Consider the following 19,193-nt stretch of genomic DNA (forward strand, 5'->3'; position numbering starts at 1 on the left):
TCCGGCTGATGGTCTTCATGTATAGATCTCAACTATGACAAATTAAGTTTGTGATGTTAAGAATATATACTCCAGGGGGCACTAGAGAATAGCACCCAATACAGAGATTGGGAGTGCTGTTGAGTGTACTGTTCAAACCTTCCCCACGCTATGTTAAAGCAGAAAGACAATTAAATTTTCTTTGTATGTTTTATAATGGTTTTAAGATAAGTCATATATAGAAATCTTTTTGCCTAGGCTGCCATTTTCACTGTGTACATCTCCTTATTTCATGTTGAAATAAATGATCATTTTTCTCACTAGAAAGGTACATTACGGAAGTGTTGTGATGACATCTACATACACAGAACAGCTCATTAAGCGGAAGTACCATGTATTAACTATCAGTGTTAGTTTGCATTTTTCCAAAGTGAGGGAAAACAGCTTCATGCCCGGATAATTACCTTATATAGAATATCTCCTATCATCTTCCACCTCATTCAAATAAAATATGATATTGTAGATTTTCAACGTTGTGCTGCTGAACAATCTGACTAACTGCATTAGTAATTTTATTACACTCAAAGTTTAAAAACTTCCTTGAAAATACTGTATTTTCATGAACACCAAACTTCAACTTAATATTACAAAGAGGGTATTTTAAGTTGCTTTAAAAACATTTGTGTTTTTATGTTGAAATTCCACAGACAAGATTCATTTATTTTAAGGCTTTTTACAGATAAATTTGCTGCAATGGCCAATGGCCTATGCAGCGTTTTAATGGAGTCACCTTCCTGGAATTGTTTTCTCCTTTTATTTTACAGGGAACTTAGAAGTATTCATCCAGTTATTTTCTCATTTTGTCAACAACTACTGGAACCATTTTTTTTTGGTGACTGACAGGACAGAAACAATTATTTTGATCAGTAATTTACACATTAAGGAAAACAACTGAACACTAGTGTAGATTAGGAAATGACAAATCAGTAACAATAGTTCTTGTTATGTTCCAATTGTATTTATTTCTTTTCCAACACCTAACACATTTTATTAGTTGAGTGTTAAAAATAAGATTTTTACAGTTACCTTAGACATAAAAAGATGCCACTATAAAAAATACAAAAGATTTTGTGATGAAATATTATTTTGGATTTTTTTTTTTAAATTCAGTGTCCAGAAAACAGCCAAAGATTTTATGAATGTTTAGAGTTCATCATGCTGGTAGACATTGTACTCCTTTGCTGATATGAAACCATCGCCATCATGGTCATTCTTCTTAAATATATCAGCTAAGATTTCATCATGAACTGAGGGGTGACGTTTTTTGCCATCTCTCGCAAATTCTTCTTTCAAATACTGGCTTATCTAGAACAGAAGAAATAAAAAATCAACTATTGTGGCTTTTATAGCAGTACTCAGCAGCTATCTGTCTTCAAGAGCATTGTCGTATATGTGTGAGTTACTGTGACATTGTCATGTATGTGTGAGTTGCTGTGCAGATGTCTGAAGTTTGTCTCCTTCCAACTTTGGGATTATTAATGTATGAAAGCAAATATGTACATAGCACTGTACAGTTTGTGGAAGTATACAGAAGCTTTACATGATGAACTGCAACAGAGGTAACTCATGTAAAGATAACGCTGATGAAGTATATCCATAATTTTATAATCTATTCCAAATTAGTTATTACCTCGAGTTCAGAGAGTTTCCTGTCCCTGTCCTTGTCTATTTGATTAAATGCTTCAACACTGCGCGGTCCCTTATTTACTGCATAAAGTTCAATCTCAAAGATCAATGTTGCATTTGGTGGAATCTTGCCCTGTGCTATGAATAAAAGAAAGAACACATTTAAGAAATCAAACAAAATGTTCAGTGATCACACATATGGTAAATGCACATGTAAATTGTCTTATTTTTCCTACTACAAAAGACTGTTAATATTCAGATTAAACTCTGGATTTAAATATTACACAGCTAGACAGGACGATTGTTCATGTTTTGGCAAGACAGAAACGGCATGCATTGAGCAGGTAACTGTGTTACACAAATGACTTTAAGAGAGATTTACAAACAATATACTTCCCCAAAACAAAATTATATTGATCATATCAATTCAGGTACTTTTAAAAATGAAGATGTATATGATTCTGAGAAGAGTTTGGGCATTTTGAAAAATAGCTATTTCTGAGTTTCTCACTATTTCACATACTGTCATATGCTGGGGCTTATTGAGAGAGATGTATAACTTTATTTAATATTTGTAATGTGATTTAAATGATTACAGTACTAGGCCAACACTCATATGTATTTTCTGTCTGAAGAAACAAGCAGGTAATAACAGGTTTTACAAACTTACTATGAATTATACCTGTGGTTAAAGGATATTATGCAAAATGGTGATTTAAATATGCATCTCACTAGAAAGAAGCAGTAATGTGTAATTCAACTGATTCACCAGAAAACAAAACAAAACAAAAACAAACAAAAAAAAACAAAAGAGAACTACTTGAATATTTCGTCTGGTCTCTAGTAAAAAGACACCAAAACATGTTAGACACTATTATTCCTGTGTCCTGATCTTTGCCTATAAGCATAGATCACTGCATCATGCATCTGGCCAAAACAGGAAGTGGAAGAGACAAGAATAAATTAATGAGGTCTGAAAGTAAAGCCAGAAAAGCATCTAGAAATCGTGCAGTGTAAAATTAAAATGTAAACATGCAAGCTGTTTCTGTTCGTAGCCAAAGCTAGTGAGTATGACATTGTAACGTCAGAATTTTGACAGAATTTTGAGCTTGTGACCATCTTTCATAAACTTGTTTATAAGCACAAGGCAAACAGAACTATTACTTGCACTTCTCATCTAAAATATCTGTATAAAAAATGACAGGCTTCAGAGTTCAAAAGATTTTAATCTTACAAGCTTGAATGTGTAGAAGTTTTAAATATATCTGAACATATGTCATGGTTTATATACTACCTACTAAATTAAGATACACTACTAGAATTCGGTGCCCGTAGTTTACAAATATACATACCAACGAAAGAAAGACATGTAAAGATTTAGAAAGCCACATGCATCTTTTCTAATTCAAGATTAGGCAGGCATCTTCCCCAACATGCAGGAATACGCTGAGATAGAGGACAAGTATGCTGTAGGAAAGCAGTATTTTCTTGAAGTGCTACCTAGAACAAACAGTTAACGCTAGTATTAGATTTAAAGAATGTATTTTTGTGTCAGTGTTTTTCCTTGTTGTTACAAGACTTTTTTATTAAACATTACGCTCAAGGGACAACAAATTATTCCTACTAAACTTCATTGGCTAGAATGGAATTTTATCAAATAGAGAACCAGTGCATGCGATTCTAACCCAATACCATTGCCAAATAATTACTACACATCAGGAGCTGCTTTTTCAGAGAAACTACTACACCCAAGCCTGAATTTAAGTTATCTACAACTGAGTACTGACACTGCATAATACTCTTACTGGAACTTTTTTTTTTTTAAATGGACTGCACACTTAAGCATCATAAATTCAAACCTGATTTCAGAGCAGTGAAACAGAGCAAAGACAAAGTTCAGTATTTAAAATCTTTTTTTTTACCGTATCCTTGCTGTCCATATGCTAATGATGGAGGAATGATCACTTTCCGTTTTTCTCCAGGACACATATTCATCATAGCAATATCTAACCCTTTTATGACTTGTCCAACACCCAGAACGAACCATTTTGGATGACCTTCATTTTGCGTCCGACTATTAAAAACAATTGTGAGTGGGTAACAATTAATTTAGCATTTGTATTTTTTAAATGACTTTAAATTAGCAGTTGATAAAAGTATGCATTAAATTATTTAAACACAAGAATGTTTAGAGTGCAAGAATATCCTAAGTATTAACACTATTTTTCTGCCACACTCACAATTTACGATCAAAGCTCGATATGTATAAATGGCAACCTCCTTTTAAAATCAAAGAACATGTAAAAAAACTAACTCCTTACTAAAAACGTTCAGTCCTGCTCATGAGATATACTGCATGCCAGAAACAAGGTGTTACTTCAGGAAGTCTGTGAGAGGAGACCTGGGAGGAATTCACTGCTGTGAAGTGACTTCAGCAGCTCACTGTGGGGTGGGATGGGATGGGATGGGATGGGATGGAGCACACAACTGAGTGTTGGGGGAATGAGGAAAGCTTGGCCACAGTGCTGTGTGCTCACCCACTGCTCTGTTCACTTAAAACAGTGTCTGAGCCAGCTTCTGCTCATAGGAGGTGTCCCCACTATGGGAGCTACACTGAGCTGTGAATGAGCAGCTCAAAAGTCAAAGGGCAGCACTAAATGTGTCAAAATTAGCCACTCCAACAGGAAAAAAATGCAAGTAAAATGGCAGTTAAATGTACCATTATCCTCTACTGATTTTTTCTTAAATAATACAAGTAAGGGGATGAATCAAGGTTGGGTAATAAACTAGGCCCATCAATGCCTGTCAGATCTGTGATATATGGGCAAGCAACGAGTCATAAGAAGGCAGACTTCCCCTCTGCAGCTCTGCGCAGCGAGTCCTGCCACTCTCAGGAGGATGTGCCAACAAGAAAAGCAAGGCACTGTTAAAATTAAGACTAAAAATAAAACGAAGCTTTTGCACAATGGCTTCAGCAAAACGAGCAGAGACAGCCTGCTGACAGATGGATGGGACGAGGCGAAGAAGCGTACGCTTAAACGGCAAGATGGGTGCAAGGAGGAGAGCCCCGGCAACCGCGCTGCCTCCACAGCGGCCTGGTGCGGGGCAGCCGCCATGCCAACCACGCAGAAGCCTGTACTGACATTTTTGTCCAAAACGACTTATTTCCAGTAAACCGCCAGGCGCTGGCTTCAGAAATCCTTCAACGCTCAGCTTAGGGAAAAAAAAAATAGAATAAAGAAGGCTGGGCGGGGGGGGGGGGGGTGGGGGGAGGTTGGAGCATCGATGTCAGCATGGTTTGGATCAGACGCTGCCCCAGCTGCCCCGCCGCACACCGGGCCCCGCCGCCCACCTGCAGTAGAACTTGGAGCCGTCGCTGGCCAGGAAGCCGTCGTAGTGCGCGTTCAGCAGGTCCCCCTTCTTGCTCTTGGGGCCGCAGCTCTCGGGGAGGTGCAGCACCTCTATTTTAACCTCCTCCGCCACCGCCGCGACGCCCTCGGCCCGCGACGGGGCCATGGCGAGGAGGCGCAGGAGCAGGATAGGGACCAGGATCATGTCGCGGCCCATCTCGCTCCGCGCAGGCCGCCGGCGTGGCACTGTCGCGGCGGGGCCGGCTCGCTGTGGGCGGGGCGGGCCGGGCCGGCTCCCGGGGCCGGCCCCAGGAAGCGAGGGGGACGGCGGGGAGCGGCCGGGGGGGGCGCGCATGGGAGGCGCGGAGCGCCCCGCCGGCCGGGTGGCGCCGCCGGGGCCGCCGCCGTGCCGGGGCTGGGCTGAACCGAGCCGGGCCGAGCCGGGCCGGGCCGGGCCGAGCGGCTCCGCCTCCGCGCAGGGAGCAGCGAGGTCGGGAGGGGAGCGCCCATCCCCGCGGCGGCGGCGGCCGCGCTTTCCCCGCGGCGGCGCAGGAGGATGCGGGGCGGTGCGGGGCTGTGAGCGATGGAGGGGGCCCTGTACAAGTGGACCAACTACCTGGCGGGTAGGCGCCGGCGCCGGGGCCGGGGGCGGCTCGGGGCGGCCGGGCCTGCGGCGCGGCGGAGCCTGCGTGAGGGGCGCCGGGCGCCGGGCACCCGGGGCTGGCGGGGGCTGCGGGCTGACAGCCGGGCCGGGGGCTCTGCCAGGCGGCCCGCGGGCGGCCGCTGCCCCGTGCGGCTCGTTGCGGCTGTCGCATCTTTCCCCTCCATCTTATGTTTGCGGCGCTTAGCCTTGCCGATGTCCCCACGTGCGGCTGAGGAGTCACGCAGGGCTCGGTCTTTAAATGTTGGGTGCTAAATGCTTACCGAGCCTGGATTCTCTTGATCCGATTTGGGATGGTAATTTTTTGGACTCTCTGCGTCTGTATCCTAACCTGTGAAATATGCAAGCAAACTTTGGTTCTGGAGGACACATTCTGGGTAAATGTATTTTGTGAAGTGCTGTGGGCAGAAGCGCACCAAAGGCCTGCGTTTGCTGTCAGAGGTGTTTGGTTCACCCTCTGTCGTAACAGAGTCGTCGCCTCCCCCTGGAGATAGCAGTGGACAGGCTGTACTTCCAAGGGGAAGAAGATTCCTCTTCTGATCCTGTAATTGTGCCTGTAGAGCAGATCAGAGCCGGATCACATACTGTGCCTCACCAGGCCTCTTGGGCGGCTTTGGCAGTGTGTCCGTGCCTTCTTTGCCCTCTCGGTCTTTGCCTGTGCTGTTTTTTAAATTCGGTGAATTCAGGTGTTGAATGTGGAGTGGTGTAAAACTCAGTTCTGAGCGTTTATAAAGTGCAGGCCCTACACTGCAAGGATTGTGTGCTTGCTTGGAATTGAAATGTACGTAGTTTTGTATTTTTCAGAGCAAATCCATGTCCACGTATACTGGCCTTCCAGTGAAAGGATTCCATATTTGCGCTGGAATTAAATAGCTATTAGATAAGATATTTTGGTTGCTTCACAGTGAATGCGGGGAGATAGCATAGTGGAAAAAAATGTGGCTATGTATGAAAATGAGTGCAAATTTCTTTTCAAAATAGAATGGTATTTCTCACTTCCATTTTTGTGACCAGAAGTGATTCGGTGAAAGGTAAAAGGTCATGGGTAATGAACCCTTGTGGTGTTTGATGAAAACTTACATGCAGCTAACTTCCACTAAAAGTCAGCAGTCCTCTAACATACTGAACTGCAGAACCATTCCTTCCGTGTGTGTAGCCCAGCTGACAGCATCTGCTCCAGTTGCATTTGAAAATTATAGTGTCAGAAATTCCCCAGAATTTCCTGAATATGAGGGAAACAAATTTTTAAAAAAAAAAAAGAAAGCATATCAGTGAATTTTTTCAAAGTTGTTATCAACTTTCTTGTTACTCTGGTATATGTTTTTGTAGCCAAAAATAGGCTGCGGTATTTGTGGTACTATTTACAGTAGAAGCCAAGCAGCAAAGAAGCTTGTTATTGTTGCTTGTGGAAAACATTATTTAGTTTCCTCCTTCTTACTTAAATAATACATGTTCATCTAAGGACATGTGAAGGAATGTATTAAATATTTTGTTGAATACAGGACACTTTATTTGCCCAAATTCAAGTAGGAAGTGGCTTTGTTCTTTTACTTACTTCTGTGAGGCACCGGGGTCCTTTAAATCCCTTGCAGATGTTTTTTTCAAAGCCAGCATAATATGAGGCTGAATTAATCATCCATATAGGGTCCCTTTTTATCAGAATAACACTGTTCAGAAAGGCACTGACATGGACATGCACTTAGGAGATAAGGACAGTACATAGTCGATGTTTTGCAACACGACATAGCTTAAAACAAACACGAGTGCGTTTCTGAGCTGCCTTTTACACGACGGGGTCTTCCATACAGTCATTTCATGGCTGTTTGCATATTACTGTAGTGTAAGTTGTGGTGTGCACATATAACTTGAAATCTTTCCTGTGGGAACTGGGGTCCCTCAGTGTTTTTACTTTTTTTTTTTCATTCTTTTTTTCTGTGAGAATGTGGATCTGCTTATTAATTACTCATCTGCATTTTGAATGATAAAGATGTTTACCATTATAGCTAATAAATAACTTAAAAAAATAAAGTTACGCATTATAATTTCCTTATCCTGGAACTGTGACATGATGTAATGTGGTCTGGTCCTGCACTTTCTGAATTGGTGTTAAAATTGGTAATGACTGCACGTGAGCAGTATGAAGCCTCTAGTGGATGCCTGAGGAAGCCTCTGGTGTTAGAGTGCGGTGCTGCTGGGTGGCTGCAGCTTGTTCTCTCAGGATGACAGGATGGTGAACACCGCGGACCACACTGTCATATCGCCAGATGTGTCAAGTTCTTGGCTGCACAGCTACTGCTGTTCCAAGCCATAAGCCAAGCAGGAAGGTATACGCTTGGTCTCAGGTTGTAAAATAGAGGGAGAGTCTGCTCCTATTGTCTATCCGACCCAGGCTGTAATAGGCCTGAGTGCTTGCTATCTTCTACTGGAATGTTTTAGTTCTAGGTTGTTTTTAGAAACCAAGGTGCTTTGCTAGGCAAAAATATTCATATCTGGTAGTATTAAAAAATAGAGTACCCATCCACTGAGTGTTGAGCTTTATAAAATAGCTGTAAAATAAATTAAGAGATAAATTATTGTCAAGGCCCTCTCTGATTAAAATAAATCAGCATTTCTACTTGGTGTAATGCTGCATAGAGTTCTCAGAGAGAGTTGCATGTGCATGTGTACACTGCTCTCTTTTGTAGACATAATGAAGTCAGAGATCATTAAATAGTTTTGCTGATGTAAAGCTGGTGAAAACAGTAGTAGGGGAGCTGGCGTATGCTGTCCTCACAAGTGGACTCTTAGTAATGTAAGCCATGTCTCAATTCCCAGCACAATGCCTGCCATTAAATTGTTGTTGACAGTGGAGCTGGGCTACTTTCAGAGAAAACAGTATGTCAGTAGTTAAGTGTGAAATATAGACATTTTCACTGAAATATAGTAGGCAGAGAGAGGAGAATGAACATAGTTTGTGATGACAGTCATTTATTTCTGGGACTACAGTCTAAAGGAAGTCTACCTGAAAAATATATTTAAAAAAGGATTTTTCTTCAGAGGTATGTGATTTATCAGTCTTCAAAATGGGATTCCATAGTGGCTAAATTAAAATTTCATTCTGCGGTAGAATGGAGTATAGTGAACACTGAAATACTGCCAATCTGTCATTCAAAATGAATGGGAATGAAATAGCTGTATAATACTGGTTTGATTGTAGAGCAGCTCCGGTCTTCGGACCACAGATTCTTTACTTCCTGGTGTGTCATGGGAGTAGTGTAATGTTTGCATCTTTTGTAAAAGTTTTAGCAGCCAAAGAGCTGAATTAAATTTGCAATTTAGTAATTAGACTAAACGTTCTTTTTCCTGTTTTCGATCTTGCTAGGTTGGCAGCCTCGGTGGTTTGTTTTAGACAATGGGATATTGTCATACTATGATTCACAAGATGATGTTTGCAAAGGCAGCAAAGGAAGTATAAAGATGGCTGTGTGTGAAATAAAAGGTAAGAATTAAGTTTCTGCTAGAAGAAATTTTAGCTGTCAGGGAGACAAGAAGAGATCACCAATTTTGCATGACAAACTTTTCTCCTCTGTTTTTGTATATTTATAGTCCAATGTCATTAGTTTACAAATAATAACGAATGTGAATTATGAAATGGGGACAAAGAAAAATGTTTTTCACACTTGGAGCTCTTTTTTGAGAATTAGAACTCATCATATTATATGAATATAATGGACTGTAAATGGAGTCCACCTCAATTCTTGTCTCTAGGACTCTGGGACCTGAAGACAGGTTTAATCTAGAAAGGCAATTCAGTTTTTAGTCCTCCGTAAATATTGTCCTTGCAACAAAACTCTTCAGTTTCTCATATTTAGATCAGGGTTGGAGTGTAAAAGTTACTACAGATTCATGCAGTGAATTCTCAATGCAGTAAGGGAACCCCATTTTACTTGAGTTTAGTCACTGTTTGTTTAGTGTCTGTTATTCCTGCCTTTTCACTTGAAGGCATGGGCTTTCTGTTATTTGGCAGCAGCACATTGTGATTTACTGTATTACTGTGGTGTACTGTATTACTAAATACTTTGATTTATTTTTAATAAATAATTGTTACCAGATTGTGTTTTGTTTTTTTTTTTTTTCAAAGTTGTTCTTTTATTCTTCTCTATCGTAAGTTCATGCAACAGACAACACCAGAATGGAGCTAATCATCCCAGGGGAACAGCATTTCTATATGAAAGCAGTTAATGCAGCTGAAAGGCAGAGGTGGCTGGTAGCACTGGGGAGTGCAAAAGCCTGTTTAGCAGATACTAGAACAAAAAAAGAAAAAGGTATGTGTGTTACCTTGAGCACTCACAAGCTAACCACTTTTTCAAATGTTTGTTTTCAGGTAATGATAGCACAAATATTGTGTTAGAAATTGAGTACTATTGTCTTTAAAATATGAACTGTAATTATTCCTAGCCATCTGTAATGTAATTTTCCCCATGGTGTTTGAACTGTGCTAGTAAATGATGCAAATCACTGTGTTACATAGTCTGTTTTTGACTTTATTTTGCTGATCATAGGCGTTCTCACTTCTGTGTTTTCTATATTGCCTTTCCATTTTGGATTTCTGTGCTGTCTTCAGATTTGTCCTGCACCTCATATCTGTGTGGCATTCTAGGAATGTTGCTGTGACCATATGAAGTATCAAATTCACAGCTGCCATGAATATGAGTTCTGTTTACTTCAAAGAAACCTGTATCAGTTGCTATCAGTTCAGACTCCTTTCTCTTCTACAAATACGCATGTCTGACTAGGAGTCTAACAGTTAGAAGGACAGGGAGTTTAAACTCAAAGTCCATGGGGTTTCGGTGTCTAATTCCCTGGGCCCTTTTTGAGAAAATACATGCATCTTAGTTATATGCCTAGTATATTTTTACAGACATTCCAGCGGTGATATTCTGTGTCTTTATTCTGTCCAAGTTTTGAAAAATCACTTGTATGTAAAACCAATCACATGCTTCTTTGTTAAAATTCCTGAATGTATTCAGCTCTGTCCTTGACAGTAAGGCATGTAGAATTTCAGTATGTGGGCATTGTACAAGTTTCCTTTTACTGGAGGAAAAAAAAAAACAAAAACACTAAAACACACTGGATGAAATTACCTCCACCGAAGGAAGTCAATATAACCCATGAGAATATATATTTTTTTGAATGTCTTGATGTAACCGTTTACCCACTGTAACGGGGATAAATTTCATCTACTGATTTTTTTCCTACATTACGCTGTAACTAAGAAAGGTTTCAACTTTATCTTTTCTTGTTATATGCCTCTGTCATTGTGGTCATTAAAGTAGCATCAGTTATCAAAAAGTACAAACTCTGGTGTCTGCTTCAAGTATAGTTCTTGATTCATTGCAGAATCCAATTTTTCTCAAATTCAAGTGATAGCTTAAGCAAATTTTTAAATCAATATTTAGATTTAAATGAGAAGTGCACTTAAAAATTAGAATATGTAATAAATTATATTGCATAAATTGACATTTCCTTTATTTTTTATAGAAATAAGTGAGACCAATGAATCTCTTAAAACCAAAATGTCCGAACTTCGTCTCTACTGTGATCTTTTAATGCAGCAAGTTCATACAATACAAGAATTTGTTCACCGTGATGAGACTCGTTCTCCTCCCAGCATTGAGGTATTGAATTTCTAGAATGGCATTGGAGAACCTGATTACATAGTTCAACTAAAGTTTCTGCTGACATCTTCTGCTTTTTTCCCTTCTTCTGAATGTTGGGAGTTTTAACTCAGATTTAAGTCAGATTTTGAGTGGTTGTGTGTACATAATGCTGACATTGATTATAAGTGCACAAAGAACCTGTATGATTTAATTTTAACCATAAAATGTATTAGGAATCAATTGTGTTATTGAGTCATTTGGTTAAAAGGCCAGAAGAGCTGTCACATCAGCTATATAGTAATTTGTCTTGTTTCAGATCTCTGTTATGTGCAGAGTGGTTGAAACTATCTATCTTGTTTGTCCATTCTTTACTTCCTTTAGGAGAGTATTCCATTTTGTTGTCAGTGAGAGCTAGTGTTACAGGTATCGGTGTGGTGGTTTTACTCGGGTGGGCGGCCAAGCTCCACCACAACCGCTTTCTCACTCCCCGTCCTGAAAGAGGAACGGGGAGAAAATACGATGAAAAGGGCTCAAGGGTTGAGATAAGGACGAGGAGATCGTGCAGTAATTATTGTGATGGGCAAAACAGACTCAGCATAGGGAGATAGTAAGATTTATTACTTACTACTAACAAGCTAGAGAAGTAAGAAACAAAGGAAAGAAACCAAAAGCACCTTCCCCCCCATCCACCCTCTTCCACCTCCTCCCCACGAGTGGTGCAGGGGAACGGGGGAATGGGGGTTATGGTCAGTCTATAGCGCTTCTTCGCCGCCGCTCATTCTCGATCACTCTCGTCCCCTGTGCTGTGGGGTCCCTCCCACGGGATGCAGTCCTTGCTGAACTGATCCGGTTTGGGCTGCCCACAGGCAGCAGCTCTTCAAGAACTGCTCCAGATATGGGTCCGTACCACAGGGTCCATCCCTCAGGAGCGAACTGCTCTAACCGGGATCCCCCACGGGCAGCAGCTCCTGCCAGGTCACCTGCTCCTGCGTGGTCTCCTCTCCACGGGCTGCAGGTCTGGCCCGGAATCTGCTCTGGCAGGGTTCTTCCACGGGCCACAGTCTCCGTCGGTGCAGGTCCACCTGCTCCATTGTGGTCTCCTCCAGGGGCTGCAGAGTAGAACCCTGCTCCACCGTGGTTCTCCATGGGCTGCAGGGGGACAGCCTGCTTCACCATGGTCCTCACCACAGACCGCAGCGGATTTCTCTTCTGGCACCTGGAGCACCTCTCCCCCTCCTTCTTCACTGACCTTGGTGCCTGCAAGGCTGTTCCTCACTCCTCTCACTCTCCCAGCTGCTGTGTGTTGCAGTGTTTTTTTTTCCCTGTCTTAAATATGTTCTCACAGAGGCGCAAACAACATCACTTATTGGCTCAGCTCTGGTCAGCAGTGGGGCCCTTACCAAACATGGGGCAACTTCTAGATCCTTCTCACAGAAGCCACCCTTATGGCCACCTGCTACCAAAACCTTGCCACGTAAACCCACTATGATCGGAAACCTGCAAAGTCTCTCCGAATATACTCAAATAAAAGTATTCTAGTATTTCTGTTTTTGAATGAAAGTTAATGCTGGGCCTCATTCTTTATACTCTTGAATAGTGTGTGGAAAATACTGTAGTCCACTTCACTGAAAGGTTGGTGGTTGAAGCCCACCCAGGGACAGGGCTGTTCTTCCCTGGGGTTACCTTATGGTGGCCTTCCAGTACCTAAAGGGGGCCTACGAGAAAGCAGGAGAGGGATTCCTTATCAGGGAGTGTAGTGATAGGACAAGGAGTAATGGTTTTAAACTAGACTAGATTTAGATTAGATATTTGGAAGAAACTCTTTAATACGAGGGTGGTGAGGCACAGGAACAGGTTACCCAGAGAAGCTGTGGATGCCCCATGCCTAGAAGTTCCCAAAGCCAGGTTGGATGGGGCTTTGAGCAAACTGGTCGAGGGGGAGGCATCCCTGCCCATGGCAGGGGGTTGGAATTAGGTGATCTTTAAGGTCCTTTCCAATCCAAACTGTTCTATGATTCTGTGACTTATGGCAAATTAAAGCAAGGTGTCGATACTTTGTTGCAACAGAGAAAATGGCTGTCAGTTTGCAACAGCAAAGTGAAATTGGCCTGCAGAATCGTTGCACTGGAGCGATAAAGCTGTTCACATGCCATTCTTTTATTTCACTGACCTTCTGATACCAGATAGCTATTCTGAGACAAGCTACTTGTATTTACAGTAAAAACATTATAGCATCATTGGCTGATACCCTAAAAAATTCAGATGTCAGAAAGAGTGCTATCACATTTAGTTGCTTAATTGACCTCAATGTAAGTGTACGTTTGATTAAGTAAATGGGAAATGGAAGTTATCACTAGTTCTTAGTGGTAAGGAGGGAAATAAGTGGGTATGGGGGGGGGGATTGTATTTGCATTTTTTTTTCTTGCTTATGCTTGTGCTTTCATTTATTTTCAGAACATGAATGAAGCCTCTTCCTTGCTTAGTGCCACCTGTAATACATTTATCACAACACTTGAAGAATGTGTGAAGATTGCTAATGCCAAGTTTAAGCCAGAAATGTTCCAGCTGCCTCACCCTGATCCCTTGGTTTCTCCTGTGTCACCATCACCTGTCCAAATGGTTTAGACATTTTAAAATACTATTTTTTCTAAGTGTCATGTAGTTGGTTAGATATGGGGAAGAATGGCAGAAGACTATAGTATTGCTGTGTGCTATGACATCAGCAAATGAAATCTTGACACTACTGTGATCAGTGCGGGTCCTAAATATTTTATAAATCAATACTTCTCTGTTTCCAGTCTTCGTCTGCTACCATTCACATAATCAGGGTAATTTGTCATATGTGTCAAGACCCTGTACTGAGATATCTCATAAATAAATGAGATTTAATTTTTCCTCAGTTAAACAGACAACTGCCTTGTGACTTGAAGAACTTCAGCAACAAAGGTTATTTTTCAATGTATATAATTCAAAAATGTTCATATTAATATAACATGCCCTTATTTACCAAAAAGGTAAATAATGGTAAAGATACTCGCATAACTCTTCATTACTAATTATTTCTTTTAGGAGGACAGTGTATGTGAAATCATCTTAAATGTCTTACTGATCACGTATGTAGTTTCTAAGATAGGCTGTGTTGTAGGATTCTCTTGTGGGAGTCCCTTTCTTTGTACTTGGATATTGGCCTTTTATCTTCCATCCCATCAAACGACGTACGATTCTGTATGTCATTTGTATAACTTAATAACTTTCACACATAGAGATTCGGCAGTGAAATCAGAAGAACCGCAAAGAATCAAGAGGCAGACTTTTGGCTTTATTGTGTAATGGAGAATTTAAACTGGCTTTTGGTGGGGGAAAATACTTCAATATTTCTATATCATGTCAATTTACGAGTTGCTCTCTAACTAGATTGTATTCTGTGTAGTAAATTGCATTTCCTGTGTGAATGCTTTAAAACTTTTAATATTGGTAACAATCCATCCATTTCCATATAGTTAAAGCAGACTTCCCGTTAAGAACAGTTATTTTTCATTTATATATAAAAAAAAAGAGATTACCCACCCTCTTTATAGAGGCTGTAAATAGAGTATAAATTAGTGTAGGTATGTATACTATTCTTGAAAGTAGCTTGTGGCATTTTTTTTTCTTCCTAGATGAAGCGTTCCATTAGCCACCCTGGTCCTTGTTATTCAGAAAGGTAATTTTCTATTTCATTTTTTTTTCTTAATTTCTTAAAACACCTCCCTGAACATGCTGGCATTAAAATAAAAGTATGAGAGAAATTTTTCACTTGGGAAAATAATTAAATGGCATAAATTGATCTAATTTTGAAAACTAAGGAGCAGATTATTGGTGTCAGTGGCAAATAATGGAGCTCATTGTGTCATAATGTCTCTCATACTTGCCCTGTAAATATTTCTTCATGCTAGAAACGTTATGCAAATGACTTCTTCTGCTTGCAAACACTGTATTACATTTTTATTTCAATTTTCAGGCATTGAAATTGTGAAAATCAAAATGTTCTGTTGACTCTGTTATTTTTGTCTTAGTGAAAAACATTGATATTTACAAACTAAAAACCAGAATTATTTTAGAGTATGTTAAGCTTGTGTGGGTTGTTACAGAATTTACTTACTAATATATCTTGTTTCATTTGTAGGAATAATCACTCTGTAAAAGAACCAATTTCATCCCTTCACCGATTATCACAGCGACGCAGAAGAACATACTCAGATACAGAATCTTACAGTGATAATCCCGTGGAAGATTCTCAGAGTAAGTTTGGAAAAGGGATGGTTTTCTTTTTTATCTTTATGTAGAATTTATTACCCTGTTTACAGCAACTGTTTTAGTGCTGATATCAGTATGAGAAAAAAGAGTTGGTTGTAAGGTTGCAACATTATAAATCGAAGCACTTGTGTAGGTTTTTATGTAGCTGACTTTTGCTAGCTTTCATTGGTGTTGAAAAGGATCTTACAGCTGGAGCAGTTGTACTGAAATCAGTAGGACTGCTTGTTATCTAAAATGGAGATCCAACCAGAACAAGAGTGTTTGTACTAAAAGGACCTTGCATGAACATTATTTTGGTATGTGATGTGGTATACTGTTACTTGCTATCTGCTTGTTATTACTAAAAAAAATCTCCTTTCTTTGGTCCCGCTGAATGGGGGGCGGGGGTGGTGGTGGTTAATTTCTCCACAGTGCATTGCTGAAAGATCATTCATTTCAGTGTCTGCTGCTTGCCTGTTGTGGAGAGCAGCACTGTTCTGAAATAGTGCAGCCTTGCTAATAATAAATAAAAACAACCAAAAAATAATAAAGTGATGTCATATTCAGAATATTAGACCCTACTGGTTAGAGGGGCCTACTGAGTGAGTTAGTATCCAGTTCTGTCTTTTTAAGTCTTGAATCTTGCTTTCCTTTTGACTCCATCCTAACTCCTCTCAGGGAGACTTTAACATGACTAGTTCTTCTTGGCTAGTTCTGGTTTAGTCTTGCTTCCTTCTGGAGTTCCTAGTGCCTCATTTGGATTGAAAAAAAACTGGGGCCTGTGCAGTGCTGAAAGTCCATGCAAGTCCAAAGAGGTACTAATGCTTTACACTATCACGGCACAAGTATTTGCACCGCCACAGCATCTTCTTGGTTCTCTGATGCTCACATATTGCAGGACAACCACCACTTTCATCTCACTTACCTGCCACCTGTTTAGGGTCTGCTAGCACCTATCCCAAGCTAATAAACTTAGTTTAGACCCCAGCCTGCATCTCACTGCCTAGGTAGTTGCAGATCAGTCTTGCTTTCTGTAACCTAAGTCTGTTGTTGTTAACATCTGGACCTTCTCCTGGGGTTGGTCACCCAGTCTGGTTCTTTTCAGAACTGATGAGAAGTCTTGTGTGTTTCTGCTAATACCAGACTTTTTTGGTTCCTTACTAGCTCTAGCTTCTAGCTCACTTTCTTTTTCCTTTTTTTTTTTTTTCCTTTGTTAGAAGTTCCCTCTATTACTTTTTAGTTATCTTAGTTCATTCTCTTTTGTGCCAGGTAGCCTAGCAATACTGAACTTGCAGGAAGTCGAAGTCATCCATCTCATTTTGATAATAGAAAATATTTTAATTAAATATTATTGATTCATCAGTTTTTCTTCAAAAAAATTTTCTTCATCATACAGAATTTGTCTGCACCTCACAGATTACTGCTGTTCATAATATAAAAATCATTGTTTAAAAGAAAAATGTTACCACATTTATACTAACTGAAAATTCTTTGCATCTGTCACCCTTGGCCGTGGTATTAATTGAAGTATTTTTGGAGAAGTCCGATAGGAAATAGCAAATAGAATAACTGACAGATTGGATGAGGGTTTTTTCATTGAAATTTAAATACTTATTGATATCTTCATAGGATCTGCTCACTGTTCTAGAAGTGCTGTCAATGGAGATCTGGTGGTATCATCAACCATTCCTGAAGAAAATAGATCAGTATCAAACGAAAGATCTGAACTGGAAGAGACTTTCTCATCCTTTTCTTCATGAAGAAATTGAAAGTATTCAATTTTCTATAAATAATGCTATGCAAAGGCTGCTGTAATTATACTGTTGTTATAGAAAGTAGTCATTTCCCTTTTTAGAAGGATTTCTCTGCACTTTATAGAATAACATAAAAACTATCTTCGAAGTGTATTTTATCTTTATATAGTTTATTTGCAAGAGTATTTTCCTAATATTTCACAGTTTGAATGTGCATTTTTTGGAACAAATGATGGTTTAACAGATAAGCATCTACATTTGTAAATGTTGCTCTTTTTAAAGTGTGAAGGTCTGACTGATACATTAGTAAATCTACAGGTTAAAAACTTTAGCAAAAAGGTTTATTTTTTTTGGAGAAAATGTAATTTGTGCCATGGGCCTGCTGGTCATTTGTACAAGCAATCTGCCTGGAGCTTTGATAGCCCTGCAGTGGCTTTTTTGCCTGCATAAGGGCTGTGGGACTGGGCACTAATAAGTCTACTCTAGCAGCTTAATGGTAATTGACATTGCCTTCTTTAAATACACAAGGATATACATAATCCGGTCCTTATTTTTAGCCAATGAAAGTAGAAATATTTAGTGTATTTTTCTAAACAAAAATATGAAAATAACTTAATATGAAGCATTTGTACCAAGCATTGGATATTTAATAATTTTTATTTATTTATTCTTTTTTGCATCAGAATTTTTTTACCTAATTTCACTACTAAAGATCCGAGGATCTACTAAAGGCTTCAAAATGTCCATAAATTGTTTCTGGGGTGTGTAGCATCACAATTAGCTAATGCAACAAGACTAAGATTTACTCTGCTCACTTGAGATGTGTTTTTAGCAAAGTATTATAGAAGTAAGAGCTGAACCTATTAGACCATGAAGCTGCTGTTGAAATGGATATTTGTATCTATACATATTTTATTTATGACATATTTATACAAGAGAAAGCTTGTGATTTGGTGACTCCTTTATATCATTTCAAGGTGGTATAAACCGTGAGATGGATTCTGCTCTCAGTTACATCAGTGTAAATTTGCATTAACTGTAAGTGAGATCGGATTCTGACTCTGAATAATTCATGAGTTATATAGTATAACAGTGCCTATTAGCACCTTGGTCCATAAGGTTGCTAGAGTTAGCACTGTAAACTTTGGGGGATTTTTTGGGGGTATTCATTTAGGGATAAACTTGGTCTATAAAGTCTTAGCTGTAGAGCACTTTAAGCAAGCCATTTACTGTTTTTGATTTACACAATTCCTAAATAAATGCACAGGGTTTTTTGCACTCAAGCACATACCAAAATCTGTTCTTATAAACCAGTCTTTAATTTGGTCTATCTTGTCTTCCTTTGGTGTATATGAATAATTCGGTGTTTTTGAAGCAGTGTGGAAAAGACAGATGGGCTTGGAACGGAAATTTTCATTATAAACTTCTGTTACGTTGATTCATCTAAATCAAAATAGGTCCAAATGTTGAGGAAAAACAGAACCTGTTGCCTGTCTAGCCTAACAGGTTTTGAACCGTTATGTTGGGGATCAAATGGAATTGAAGGTCTTGTGTGAGTAAAGTTATTTATGGATACTAGCTCAGAGCTGTTATTTGTGCTCAGTTTTCATGCAACTAGCATTTGCATATCAGCCACACACATGCTTGTACATTTTTCCTGAAATTTTGCTTTAATGTATTCTTTATGACACTTAAGACAATTGTAAAAATAAGTATTAAAGACATGTTCAGAGAAGTAAACAACATATTGCTGAGTGTTTCATTGAATCATATACATTGCTTTATAGCTACTTATTGAAATTTCACTGAGGTTTCTTCCAGATTGTACAGAGTTAAGTTCATGTCACAT

General features: G+C 39.6%; 2 protein-coding genes across 4 annotated transcripts; one reads left to right on the forward strand and one right to left on the reverse strand.

The window, feature by feature from the left end:
• Positions 1 to 975: 975 nt before the first annotated feature.
• FKBP7 (FKBP prolyl isomerase 7) lies at positions 976 to 5,375 on the reverse strand. The gene is made up of 4 exons (XM_083841085.1): positions 5,018 to 5,375; positions 3,588 to 3,739; positions 1,670 to 1,803; positions 976 to 1,344 (listed from the first exon to the last, which is right to left on the reverse strand). Exons 1-4 carry the CDS (start codon positions 5,368 to 5,370, stop codon positions 1,183 to 1,185), a joined length of 801 nt encoding a protein of 266 aa, XP_083697211.1. The 5' UTR covers positions 5,371 to 5,375; the 3' UTR covers positions 976 to 1,182.
• A 124-nt stretch (positions 5,376 to 5,499) lies between these two features.
• PLEKHA3 (pleckstrin homology domain containing A3) lies at positions 5,500 to 19,089 on the forward strand. Of its 3 annotated transcripts, none has more exons than XM_083841075.1 (8): positions 5,500 to 5,638; positions 9,038 to 9,154; positions 9,825 to 9,980; positions 11,197 to 11,333; positions 13,770 to 13,934; positions 14,975 to 15,018; positions 15,481 to 15,596; positions 17,220 to 19,089. In XM_083841075.1, the coding sequence occupies exons 1-8, from the start codon at positions 5,599 to 5,601 to the stop codon at positions 17,348 to 17,350; spliced, it is 906 nt and encodes a 301-aa protein (XP_083697201.1). In that variant the 5' UTR covers positions 5,500 to 5,598; the 3' UTR covers positions 17,351 to 19,089. The 3 variants fall into 3 exon arrangements, with proteins under 3 accessions (XP_083697201.1, XP_083697203.1, XP_083697202.1); XM_083841077.1 differs by having other exon boundaries at positions 17,239 to 19,089; XM_083841076.1 differs by having other exon boundaries at positions 5,614 to 5,638; positions 9,797 to 9,980.
• Positions 19,090 to 19,193: the final 104 nt, after the last annotated feature.

This window comes from Anser anser, assembly GCF_964211835.1.
Source record: "Anser anser genome assembly, chromosome: 6".
In the NCBI taxonomy this organism is placed as follows: Eukaryota; Metazoa; Chordata; class Aves; order Anseriformes; family Anatidae; genus Anser; species Anser anser.

Excerpts from the sequence above, each read along its gene's own strand:
- FKBP7 (XM_083841085.1), bottom strand. The coding sequence starts at position 5,370 with ATGCGCGCCCCCCCCGGCCGCTCCCCGCCGTCCCCCTCGCTTCCTGGG. Across the intron at positions 1,804-3,587 it reads ATATGGACAGCAAGGATACG|CACAGGGCAAGATTCCACCA; the intron begins GTAAAAAAAAAG and ends TTTTATTCATAG. Across the intron at positions 1,345-1,669 it reads GGAAACTCTCTGAACTCGAG|ATAAGCCAGTATTTGAAAGA; the intron begins GTAATAACTAAT and ends CTTCTGTTCTAG.
- PLEKHA3 (XM_083841077.1), top strand. The coding sequence starts at position 5,599 with ATGGAGGGGGCCCTGTACAAGTGGACCAACTACCTGGCGG. Across the intron at positions 11,334-13,769 it reads GTTCTCCTCCCAGCATTGAG|AACATGAATGAAGCCTCTTC; the intron begins GTATTGAATTTC and ends ATTTATTTTCAG. Across the intron at positions 15,597-17,238 it reads TCCCGTGGAAGATTCTCAGA|AAGTGCTGTCAATGGAGATC; the intron begins GTAAGTTTGGAA and ends TCACTGTTCTAG.